This window comes from Theropithecus gelada, chromosome 5 (assembly GCF_003255815.1).
Source record: "Theropithecus gelada isolate Dixy chromosome 5, Tgel_1.0, whole genome shotgun sequence".
NCBI classification, from domain to species: domain Eukaryota; kingdom Metazoa; phylum Chordata; class Mammalia; order Primates; family Cercopithecidae; genus Theropithecus; species Theropithecus gelada.
In genome coordinates, this window is record NC_037672.1 from 103,789,397 (window position 1) to 103,803,036 (window position 13,640).

At 33.1% G+C, this 13,640-nt stretch overlaps 1 protein-coding gene across 4 annotated transcripts in view; it reads right to left on the reverse strand.

Annotated features, from left to right (window-relative positions):
- Positions 1 to 13,640, reverse strand: part of TBCK (TBC1 domain containing kinase) — a 233,478-nt gene that overhangs the window by 178,580 nt on the left and 41,258 nt on the right. For 3 of the 4 annotated variants that reach the window (XM_025384912.1, XM_025384915.1, XM_025384913.1), the window contains exons 4-5: positions 2,855 to 2,969; positions 1,219 to 1,292 (exon numbers count right to left, since the gene is read on the reverse strand). The exons of the other annotated variant lie outside the window; for it this stretch is intronic. In XM_025384912.1, coding sequence (XP_025240697.1) covers positions 1,219 to 1,292; positions 2,855 to 2,969 — 189 coding nt within the window. The remainder of the gene's footprint in view (positions 1 to 1,218; positions 1,293 to 2,854; positions 2,970 to 13,640) is intronic. 4 annotated transcript variants of the gene reach the window in all.

The window sequence follows — 13,640 nt, forward strand, 5'->3', positions numbered from 1 at the left end:
AGTACTTAGAGGTAAAGTGTTATTACATAACATTAATTACTTTTAAGTGATTATAAAAAACAATCATTATACACATACACACATATATGCTTAGAGAAGAAAACAGAGAAAAAGCAAATGTACTGAAATGTTAACATTTGGAGAAACTGATGAAGATACGTATAGAGGAATTCTTTATACTATTTTTGTAACTATTTTATCTAAAACAATCTCAACTTAATCTTCAAAAAAGAAAATAATTCTGAAAATGTCTAAAAGCAGCCACACAAATATAACACAAAAATCTGTATCAAAAACATCTACTTGAGGCCGGGCGCAGTGGCTCCAGCCTGTAATCCCAGCACTTTGGGACGCTGAGACGGGCAGATCACCAGGTCAGGAGATTGAGACCATCCTGGCTAACACGGTAAAACCCCATCTCTACTAAAAAAATACAAAAAAAACTAGCCAGGCGAGGTGGCGGGCACCTGTAGTCCCAGCTACTCGGGAGGCTGAGGCAGGAGAATGGCGTAAACCTGGGAGGTGGAGCTTGCAGTGAGCTGAGATCTGGCCACTGCGCTCCGGCCTGGGCGACAGAGTGAGACTCCGTCTCAAAAAGAAAAAAAAAACAACATCTACTTGAATATGCACGAAACGACCTTCCATTTCTTTTGTGGATGGCAACATACATCTGCAATTCCATAACAGAAGTGATTAAATAAACCTTTCTGAACTTAAACATAGACTTTCAGGTATGGAATTTATCTCTATCTCTAATATCCACAATGACTCAACTTGAGTCTTAATATATAATTATATCTTAGAGAAAAGGGAATTAAACATAAAACATTAAATCGAAAATAATGTGAGTGATGTTTTTCAGTCTCTTGATGCACACACATTATCATTAATTGAGAATCTAGTCATCCTTCTTGCCTTGAATTGATTTGATTCTGAATGACATACAGATAATTAGGAAATATTATAATGTAAAGGATGTCAATACTGCTAGCCTCTCTGTCAATTCAATGAATGATCAACATCAAGGATCTATAGGATGCTGGGAAAAACTCATTGTCTACTCATTTTAAAAGTATATGGAAAATTGAGATGCATTAATTTTAAAAAAGCTGTTTTCATGTCAAAAAGGAATATCAAATATAATTAACAAAATATACATGTTACCAAAGATTACAAAATTTAAAAAGAAACTCAAAATAGAGGAAAACATATCCTTACCCTATTGGGAAATCAACATCATCACCATGAGCTGTCATGTGATAAAGTCCAAATTTAGCCAATTTAATATGTCCCTACAATAGTAAAGAGAAAAAACACTATCAAATATTTTATTATAATGGGCAAGGAAAATTATTATACATTTTATACCTAAAGAAACCATTATATAACAATATTTTATCAAAATACCACTATAGAAGATTTTAAAAAAACACAATTTTATAAAAAACTATCTGCCAATAGTCTGCTTTAGACTCATTAAATATGTATATATGCATATGTACACATATATATCTCAAAATGACAAATGACATGTTTCTTTAATATTTTTGCTGTTACATTGTCTAGTTATTTCACAAAACAAAGAGGCAAAAATGTTCTCATCTGTCTTGAAACTTTGGTTAGAATGGTTTATGGTAAGTTTCACAGAGCAAATTTTTCTCCATGGAGTTGCAAGTCCATTTATATTTATAATTTAACTGTGAAATAGGAAAACTTAACTTGAAAATATCAGTTCAAAACTCATCAAGATTTTGGTGAATCTGCTAGATTTCCAATGATTTTTTATATTGTTTGAGAACAAAAATAACTATCATAAGTATAAGGCTCTTAATAAATGATAAATATAATTTCATATCTTTTAAGTTTTTTTCCCTTTTAATCTATAAGGCTTTAAATATTAAGTTGATCTTAAAATTGGTTTGTCTTCTCACAAACATTATTTCCAAGCATTATAAAATATTTATATTTAAAAACAGCTTAGATTGATACGGCAATGATTCTTTACTGCCATAAATCTAAAATTAATGAGTACGCTTTTCTGTGTTTGTGTTTGTGTGTTTGTTTTTTAGAGACAGGGTCTCACTCTGTCACCCAGGCTGGAGTGCAGTGGTGTGATCATAGCTCACTGCAGCCTCAAACTCCTGGGCTCAAGCAATGTTCTCATCTCAGCCTCCCAAGTATTGATTTGGGAAAAGAACCAGAGAACAAGGATAATCCTACTAATACAGTAAATAATGCCCATGAAAAAATTTCCTCCAATATGTTTTTATATATTTTATGAAAAGGAATAAAATTACAATTATTCCTGAAAATATACAACCTTGATACCATAATTCTCTCTGAAGAGTTTACAAGCTTCTTCTTAATGCCCCATAAGATTTCCAGTAGAGAAACAGCACTTCAATAGTAAAAGGAGGTAGGTATGAACAGCTGGTAAATAAGGAGATAAATAGAAGAGGAAAGAAGGCAGAAGAAAAACAGAGAAAACACAATGCAGTTGGTTTATATGAATAACATTCTAGCAAAAAGAGCCATTTTCTTAAAAACAAAAATAAATTAAGAGGAGGAGTATACTGGGAAGCCACAAGGCTTTAGAAATAAGAGTAAAATGAAAAAAACCATAAAGTTAGAAAATGAGTCTTGTGGGGAAAATAATCCATGTGAAAGATATACAGATTAAATAATTTAAGGATTCTTTTTTCAAAAACCACAATCACTTTCATATAGTCTTTTCATTATGAGTATTCTTAAAACATATTCTGATTCTATTGTTCTTCTGACTGAGTAGCCCTGATCCCAGTTGCTTCCAATTTCAAACGATATACAAATATTTATTACATGATTTAACAATTACCTTTCGGTCCAACAGGATATTATGAGGAGACAATGCTCTGTGTACTATACCATGTTTGTTCATATACTGCAAGCCCTGAAGAACCTCAAATGCTATGCACAAAACCATTGAAGAGCTACAAAGAAAACAAAAAGTCAAAGTTCAATTACAAAGCAAATAAATAACTTGTTTTAACAAGTGAAATGTGACCTACTGAAAATATTCAAAAAGTTTTATTTTTTATTGCTCCTCTTTTATTCTGAGAAAATAAAACCTATATATTTTCTAAAATATCTACTTCTACATATTTTAGATTTTCTGATTATAACAGAATTGATCTGACAAAGATCCTACAGTTTCCTAAAGGCTACTGTAATAGCAGTATTTGGTCCTTCCAGGAAAAGGCTTTAATTTTGATGGTGAGTGCAACTAACCTATAGCAGGTTGGCTTTGCCAAATTATCAGGTTAAGTTTCAGGTATATGGCAGAACTAAGTCACTAACAACTATTTTGCTCAATACAAAATACCTAAGCCCCTCAAAAAAAGTAGTAACAATATATTATATGGTATACAACACTAGCTTATTTTCCATATTCAACCTATAAAGCAATCTCTGGTCATTTATGATTTAGCAAACATTTCTCTTTAATTCTTATCCTATTATGTACAGATCATCCTTCACACATACATCCTCCAGTTTTTCCCTCCTCTCTCTCACCATCCATCTCCCTAATGTTTTTTCCAATTTGCAAGTCTATTCATGTAAATTACCAGGAAACAGGCACTGTATTTGGTTAAATACTGCTACTTGGCAGTCGTATTTGGAACATGTTTTAATTTTTATCATTACATCTTTATAAAGTATGGATTGTTCATTTGCAGACATTGGTGTCTGCATTAAAACTTTTTCCTGTCAACATTTCTTTTCTTTTTGAGAAGTTCAAATCTCAGAAAAGAGTATGACAAATGTAATACTCACATAGAAATTAACCTAGCTTTATTAATTATCCTCTAATGTTTTAATCAAAAATTGTTCATATGGAAAATTTCCTCATACCTACAATATTAACATTTTGGTATAGATTTTCCTTTCTATCCATTTTTTAAATTTTTCTAAAATTAAATTCGTGTTTGCAGATAGCCACTAAACATAATTTTTAAAACCAATAGTAGAGCTAAAATGGAATCATAAAAAAATATTCAATCCACAAACAGGCAGAATAAAAGGAAAAAAGAACAGAACAAATAGAAAATGACTAACAGATTTTAATCCAGATACAGCAATAGTTACATTAAGTACAAATGGTCTCAACTCACCAATTAAGTCATAAGGATTGTCAGATTTGATAAGAATCTAAACTCAGCTATACTCAGTCTATGAGAAACCTACACTAAATAAAAGACATAGGTTAAAAGTTAAAAAATGGACTAACAGATTGCCATGGGCTTGGGTGGGGGGCAGGTGGACTACAAAAGAGTATGAGAAAATTTTGTGGCATGAGGGAACTGTTCTATCCTTGATTTTGATGACGGTTACATAACTTTGTTTATCAAACTCATTAAAGTTTACACTAAACAGGGTAAACATTAAGGTATTATACCTTAATAAACCTGACTCTAAAAAATACTAAATTGAATAAAATTTTTACAAAAATAATTGTTGCAACCTGATTCTCTCTCCTAAATTAAAACCAAAAGAAATAACCAGAGACCAAAGCTAAAATTTGCCTCTATTATCCTAGTTTGACTTTCCAGAGGGAATCAGCAGTTTTTGTTTTCAATCCTTCTGGTGATTAGATTTTTACTTACTTACTAACTCTTCACTATGCAAGAGGATATAGTTGATGTATTTTCACAACTTTTCTATTTTCTTCCTCAACTCCTTTTTATTAGTTACATTGTTTTACATTATCAAATTTTATTTTACATTATCAAATAATCATCAGCAGTTAGTTTTCGATTCTTCTGGTGGTAAGACTTTTACTTAATATAAGTAACTCTTCACTCTGCAAGAGGATACAGTTGACATATTTCACAACTTCTCCATTTTTCTTCCCCAATTCCTTATCTGCATTCGTTATATTGTTTTTAGACTATCAAATTATAAGTGGGATAAAGGAAACCTACACTCCTTGCTGGAAGGTGAAACAAATAAGTAAATAGATAACGTGATGTGTAGTGATTAAATGAAGAAAAAAATAAAGTAGGGAAGACAGATAATGTGTTCAGGGAAGGCCTCACTGAGAAGGTGACACTTACATAGAAATCTAAAAGAAGTGAAAAAGACAGGTAGGTCTCTAGAAAATGTATGATTCAGGCAGAGGTCACAGCAAGCAACTCCTGAACTGGTATAAAGTCAGCAGCTCACAAAAGTGTATTCAGTGCATGCAGTAGAATGAGCAAAGAATAAAGTGACAGGAGATAAGCTCAGAGAGGTAGCTAAGAGTCAGATGACCCAGATGACGAAAGGCCCTTTAGGCCACTGTAAGACCTTTGGACTTTTACTCTGAGAAAGATGGGAAGTGACTGGCACATTGCCACATGATAATAATGATTAATAAATATTTACTGTAGAACTAAGCACAGAAGGAAATACAAACCTAGGCCACTTAAACCCTAGCTGTCAAGAGAAAATGTCTCAGTCATCAAGATTTAATAGATACCATAATTTTATAACTCTATTTATGAACATTATCATCAGCTACTATAATTTTTATATATCATACTATTTTTAAATTTCTTTTTTGTTTAGCTATAAGACATCTTGAGAAATTGTTTCATACAGGGAGCATGAGTAGGATATTTTCATGCACAGCGCATCTGAAAATATCTTATTCTTGCCTTTAAACTTGGAAAGAATTACTCCATTGTCTTACAGCATTCTTTATTAATGGCGAGAAGGCTACTATCAGTCTGATTCCAACTTTGTTGTAGACATCCTGTTACTCTTTCCTGGGAAGTATTGAGGATTATTTTTACTTTATCCCTAGAGTTATAAAATTTCAGCCCAATATGTCTAATGTGGGTATGTTTGTGCCAGTCAGCATTAAGCATGCCCTTTTAATTTACAGACTCACATGTTCCATTAACACAGAAACATTAACAAGGAAAATTCGATTTGTTACATCTTTCACTATTTACTTTTTTTTCTCTAAGTTGGAACTCTTAGTAGGCAGATGATAACTGGAACTATTTTTTTTAATTTAATTTTTTGAGTACATAGTAAGTATATATATTTATGAGGTACATGAGTTTGGATACAGGCATGAAATGAGTAATAATCACAGCATGTAAAATGGGGTGTCCCTCCCCTCAAGTATTTATCCTTTGGGTTATAAAAAATTCAATTGTACTTTCAGTTATTTTAAGATGTACAATTATTATTGACTACAGTCATCCTGTTGTATTAACTTTCTGTTTTAAGAGTGTAGTCTTTAGTCCTATCTATTATATAACTTAATTCCAGTAGAGAGAGATCAAAAGAGAGAGAGAGAGAGACAGAGAGAGAGAGAGGGAAATCTAAACCATTAATTTCCAGGATTTCTATTATGTCCCCTAGCTGCTCCTTGTCGATAGATACTGTTCTTTGGTTATGGATATATCATTCCTTTGAGTCTCTCTGAGAAGAATTAGACCTCTTTTAATTCTGGAAAAAAGAGTGTTATCTTCATTTCCTCTGTGGTGAGTACCCCCTCTCCACCCCATCTCCAGGCTCTGTTTTTCTTGAACTATTTTTTTTTTTTTTTTTTTTTTGCCTCAAACACCTGGTAATCCAGTCCCTGGTTGTCAGTCATATTTTGAAGTAAAGGAGTAAGCTGATATTACCCATAATGTGTGTAAAAAAGAAGCAATGAGGGTTATTGGGTTACTATTTATAAAGAATGCTATTTAAATTGACTGTAAACTATTCCTTTTTATCAAATAATTTATCCCATATTAAAGTGCCATATCACTGAGTCTTAAACAAATAGGGAATGTGTGAAACAAGCATAATTCAGGATAAACAGAGTTTTCATAAACATCTTCAAGAAATTAACTGTATAAATGGCAATATCCCAAACTTAAAAAAAATTATTTGTAACTTATCAAGAGTTATAGAGGCAAGGATTTTATGTAAAAGCACAATTACATTGATAAATATGTGCATATGAAAGAAAACAAAATCTTCCCCCTTAAAAACAAAGAGAAACATTCCCTGAGATTAGCAAAATGTAAACCTAGTTTTATGAACTCATTTGGCTCTACAAGTCAATTTTAGAGTAGCTTCTCTTGTTCTTGTCTGTTTCTCACACAATTCACAAAAAACTGGTGCCATATGCAGCTGTGACACTAGAGGACCTCAGCTGCATACTACTTCAATATAGATGCCTTTCTCATGAAATTAAAGCCAAACCTTTAAAGTGATTTTCCCACTGAACAAGTTCTGAAACTACTGAACACATAGACTGCATTTTCTACTCTCTATACTGTGCTTTTGTTAATTGTGAGATATTAGACGTTAGATTTACATATCGAAAAGCACATTCATGTTAAAAATGAGCTGAACATGCATACCAAAATAATTTTTTAAAATTCAAACATATAAATGACATACCCTTTCGTAGCTATTACTTGAGAGTACATGTCAATTACCATCTGATTTGCTTCTCTGCCCTTTTATACTCTCAGAATTCAATTTTTTAATTTGTTCTAAAATGTAAGGTATAAAGAACAAAAAATGTTATTTTATATCATGAGAACAAATCAGTATTTGCAGAATTTTGTGTACTTACTAGCTTTTTAAGTTATATTCTTTAATACTACCAATAACTTGGGTCATGAAATTTTTTAAGTAGCTAATGCAACAGCAAAGTGAAACTATCATATGTCTAGTAGTAGTTAACATGTTACAGTTTAATTGAACATGGACACTAAAAGAAGATTTAGGATTAAGAGAATTGGATTCACACAGTTAAATAAACAAGATATTGACAGGGGACAACAGGACTTTATCCTACACAATTCCCAAGGGAGAATCTTGTTTAATACACAAACCCATCAGTAACCAAGAAAATGTAAAATTATACTTCAAATCAAAAAATATTCTACTCCTTTTGACATTTTTCAGTAACTATTGTTACTTCAGGGCCTGGGTGGCTAGCGTTTACTTTCTCATCATTGTCCTGAACAATTGGACATTAAGAATCCCTAGTGATTATAAATACAGATAAGACCAAAGGTAGCTTTCAAAATAATATAATTGATAACTCCCAATAAAGCAAGATGACATTTGATGACATTTTCATTTATATTCAAACATAACAATGAGTGGCTATTTGTTTGTTACTGAATTTCTGGGCCCACAATTACCAAGAAGAACTGATCTGCACTATCAACAAGCCTACAGTATACTTAGAAGGATAGATTTACAAACTGATAATTATAAGCAATTAACTAAGTAGATAAGAATTATTCATTCTCTCCTTTGTCTTCAAAGAAAAATACAACATAAAAATTTATTTACAACATTGGTGAGACCAAAAGAGACCTACAAAAGTCATAAATCTTGGGAAAGTAAGCTTAAAATCTAAAAGAGAAAAACACTATCATCACCACCAACACCACCATCAACAAAAAAGATGCTGACAGTTTCTAGGTTTGAGTCAACTTGGTTGTATTTGGATTTTCAACAGGGCTTAATAAATCTTCAGATCTATCAGTTGGTATAATCCCAGGTATATTTTTTATCCCTTTCCAGATATCTTTCAAAGGCAATTTACTGTTTATGATTAAATCATCCATAAATAATCTGTAGCTGTTGGTTAAAACATACTGAGGCCAAGATCATGGATTTAATTCTTATGCAGAATGGAAGACTTCATATGTTCACAGCCACAGGCTTTCATCTAACCCCAGCCAATACTCCCAAATACAGACAGTCTGTCACAATGAGACACTGCTTAACCTATATTTACTTAAAACAGCCAAATTTTTAACTAGTATCTCCTATACTTCTCTGTTCCTCATTCCTGAGGACCCATTCTTTAAGCTCATCAAGACCTTGGGGTCCCTGTTCTCTAAGGCTCATCTATTACCCCAGCCAATCAGCCCCTTTTTGACATCCTTCTTTATTCAGACAGATATGGTTTGTCATTTCAATAATTTTTTGCAAAGATCCTTAATGGCTTCTCATTCAATGGCTCTCCCTTGTGGTAGAAATGAACTCCCTTTCTTGATTTCTGACAGTACACAGCTGGAGGGTTTCTTGATTTTATGGTAATTATTTCTATATAGGCTTGTCTTTCCCACTGTATCTTGAGTATGTATTAGCTTATTCAACTATGATTCCCTCTATCTATCAGTGCCTGTAATGTGCATGTTCAATAAGTATGTATTTTAAAAAGGTGTTAAAATACATGTATAAAATAATATCACACAATGGTACAACAGGGAAAGATAATTAAATTCTCTACCACTAATAGAATCACATCTCCTGAGAGAATGTAAAATCTTTTAGTCAGTCAAGAAAACACAAATTGCTCAAGTTCACCCAATGGCTATCCACAAAAAAATATTCATTTGCTGAAAATACAACTCTCCTAGTCTTTTACTTACTGAAAGAAACAGGAATAAATTAGGATATACTGGGTAACAGGATAATCTTGTTAATATCTGTCTAAAACTGTAAATTAGACTAAATTGTTGAGAGAGATTACTACTGGCCTCAACCCATCAGCTCGTTTAGGTATCTGCAACATTTCCAAGAAGAGAGGTTACTTGAATTGCAAGAAATAGAGACCAGGAAAGAGAATGAGAGGTCAAGGTTGCTGAGATAGATTTGGAAGTCATTCATGTATAAGTGATAACTAAAACCACACATGCTATTTCCTCAGATCCATGATCCATGATATTTCTAAGGGCCACTCCACAAGCCAAAACACCCATACTGTCAGCTAACCAAGAGAGGAAACACATTTCTGCATTCTATGAGTTCAAGATGTTCTTTCACCTTATAAAACCTGATCATTCCCACAGAAATTTTCCTTTTGGTCTAAAACATTCCTTACTTGGTATCAGCCTGAGGTAAAAATGTTAAGAGAGAGGAAATACAGATGAAATATATTAATGGTTAGCTACTGTGTAATTTAAGAAATGGAGAGGAAAAATAAAATGCTTACTAATGATTAATGCTCAGATAATATTACAAGTGTATAATTCTGTGTTATCTTCAAAGAAACTTTTCTTTATAACTTGACAAAAGGGCTCAACTAGTATATAACTTTTAAAGACTCACTAGTTTATAATTCCAGAATTTGGGGAGGGTGTTTCCAATGATGAGCTGGTGTCTTTGAGGCTTTTGACACTTATCACTTACTAAATTTTGATGTTTTGTAAAAAATACCACAATATTTAACAGAGCAAAAAGGATGAAAAATACAAGTTTCTGGAATTGAAAAAAGGAAATAACACATTTCAGTACTGGGCATCCATGTTTTAGCCTGAAAGGACACCTATCCATGCTAAATTTAAGAATGTATTTGCCTCAGATTCAGATGTTTTGAAATGGAAATTGCATTGATAAACTGCTACCTAAAGATTAGTAAGTCTAAAAAAAGTAATCAGTCCATCTGACTTTCAGTTGTGAGACTAGGCATATTTTACAATTTAGTTTTAACTCCAAAATAATCAAAATAGAATGCTGTAAGTCTGGAATGTATCTAATTCTCAATAGGATACAATAAATTGGGATATTAACTTTCCAACTTGAATACTAGATAACTTTTTTTCTCAGCAGAAAATTAACTTGGTAAGATCAAATACATATGGAAAACATAGTCTAGCGGTTTGAGGTTCAGACATAAAGCCAGGAGGCTCTGTCACTGATCTGTTATGCTTAGACAGTGTTCCAACTTCACCCTACTTCCATCTGCAAATTTATAAAGTAAAAAATGTAACACCAAACAGAAGCTAAATGGAGATCAATGAGCTATCGGCCCTGCACAGAATCTTCATTATCTTAAAAGCACAACAAAATAAACAAAAAGTCCAAGTCTTCCTCAAAAATCCCAGGGTTTTTCTAAAACTATACAATATATTTTGTTACACCATATATATATATCCTATAAATTAACAAAAATTGCAAATTGAGCTCTCCAACTATTCTCCTGACATAACTGAATCAGAAGAACATTTTTCTAACTGCTCTGTGAGAATAAAATCACCATTTGATATACAGGTCTGGAGGATCTCAAGGTTGGCTGCGTATTTCTGCCCCATTAATGTTTTCTTCTCCCAAGCATTTTTTCCTATCCTTGCACAGAAACTTCAAAACCTCTTTTGTCATCATAGTCACTAATTCTGGCTGTGCAAACACACTAGGTAATATGTCCAACTCCCCATACCCTGGTAGCATTGGGGATGTTGGAAGACTGCAACTTTTCTCTAAGACAGAACTTATCATGGCATATAATGGGTCAAATCTGTACCCTGTATCATTACAAAGTTGTTTTTAAAATTAAAATTAATGCATATATTGCCATGTGAAAAAAGGAGAGGCAAATTTCTATTACTGTTCAGAATTTTGATTTGAGACCAATTCACATTTTTAAGTGGGCCAATATTTTAGATGACTAATTTATCACCCTACCCATCTCAAATAATGAATGAGAGAGGGCCTGAATAATATGGATTGCTTATTACAGTGTCTGCAAGACAGCATATTGTAAACAAAAGTTTCAGCAAACTGAAATGTTCAGTTAAATAAGTATCGGTCTGTCTTAAGTAACTTATGACCAGTATGATTGCTGAAAAAACCCTATTTACCATGTCCCTTGTATTTGTCAGCAGTTGGGGTGACACAGTGATTATATTTAGATCAGAGAATCCAAAAAAAGCGAAATTTTATTCTTAACTACTTCTTCTAGACTCCGTAAGCTTCCCATGATTCATAAATAGGAAGGCAGACAAAGCAAAATAATACTTTAATAGCCAAAGCTTTGTCTCCAAATTTTAATGTAGAACTCTGAGTTTTGCTTACCTATATAAATAAATACATTTTCCTAAACCAGATCATCTTGAATTAATTAGTTCTGTCTATTTCACCTAACCTTGAACTAGAATTTCAGTTCTCAATACTATGATATAAGGAAGATCATACCAATTATAGCAAGCTTCACAAAAGAGAGTAAGAAAAAGCTCTTATCCATATAATCCCATAATGACCCAAGAATACTGTGTAAAAATTGAAGAATAGTTATCTTTTACCAATTCACAAAAAATATAATATTAATAAATACGGATTCTTAATTTTAGGTTCTCCTATGTGTGTTGTTTTCTTGTGCAATATCCGCAATCACTTATTTCAACCAGAATTTATAAGATGGTAGCTAATGTAGCTCAAATACTTTAAAACTTCTTAAGAATGGTGGCTCACACCTGTAATCCCAGCACTTTGGGAGGCCAAGGCGGACGGATCACCTGAGGTCCAGAGTTCCAAACCTGATTGACCAACATGGCAAAGCCCATCTCTACTAAAAATACAAAAATTAACCATGTATGGTGGTGGGCACCTGTAATCCCAGCTACTTGGGAGGCTGAGGCAGGAGAATTGCTTGAACCCAGGAGGCGGAGGTTGCAGTGAGCTGATATCGCCCCACTGCACTCCAATCTGGGCGACACAGCAAAACTTTGTCTCAAAAAAAAAAAAAAAAAAAAAATCTATTCTTAAGTTGTATAAGTCAGTATCTCATTTTCTACAAAGAGCATATTGATTTCTAGGTCTCCCACCACTGGAAGAATTTTAAGAACCTTTCACCAGAAGGAATGGTAAAGAATCACCTTAAGGACTCGTTAATATAGATATTGCTGGGTTCTACTACCTGCAATTCTGATATAGCATCTAAGATGAGTCCCACAAATTTATATCTCTAATAAGTTCCCAGGTGATAATGATGATAAACCACACTTTGAGAACCACTGTCCTAGAAGGTGAATATAAATGAACCTGTTTCACTTTCAGGTATACAGGAAGGTATAGTATAGAACAAAGATAATAGATTTCAGATTTAAATAGAACAAAGTTTAAACCCCTGGGCTTTTTCTAATTGTCATCTAACTCCTAAGTATCTTTCTTAATCTTTAAAATGAGGTAATAATAACCACTATTACAGCTATGCGGTAAAGTTTAAATATAACATGCTTAAAGAGCCTGGCATAAAGTAGGTACTCAAATATTGGTTTCTTTCTGTGCTACATACATTTCTTTTTTTTTTTTTAATTAATTAATTTATTTATTTTTAATTTTTTAAATTTTTTATTTTTTTATTATACTTTAAGTTCTAGGGTGCATGTGCATAACGTGCAGGTTTGTTACATATGTATACTTGTGCCATGTTGGTGTGCTGCACCCATCAACTCGTCAGCACCCATCAACTCGTCATTTACATCAGGTATAACTCCCAATGCAATCCCTCCCCCATCCCCCCTCCCCATGATAGGCCCCGGTGTGTGATGTTCCCCTTCCTGAGTCCAAGTGATCTCATTGTTCAGTTCCCACCTATGAGTGAGAACATGTGGTGTTTGGTTTTCTGTTCTTGCGATAGTTTGCTGAGAATGATGGTTTCCAGCTGCATCCATGTCCCTACAAAGGACACAAACTCATCCTTTTTTATGGCTGCATAGTATTCCATGGTGTATATGTGCCACATTTTCTTAATCCAGTCTGTCACTGATGGACATCTGGGTTGGTTCCAAGTCTTTGCTATTGTGAATAGTGCCACAATGAACATACGTGTGCGTGTGTCTTTATAGCAGCATGATTTATAATCC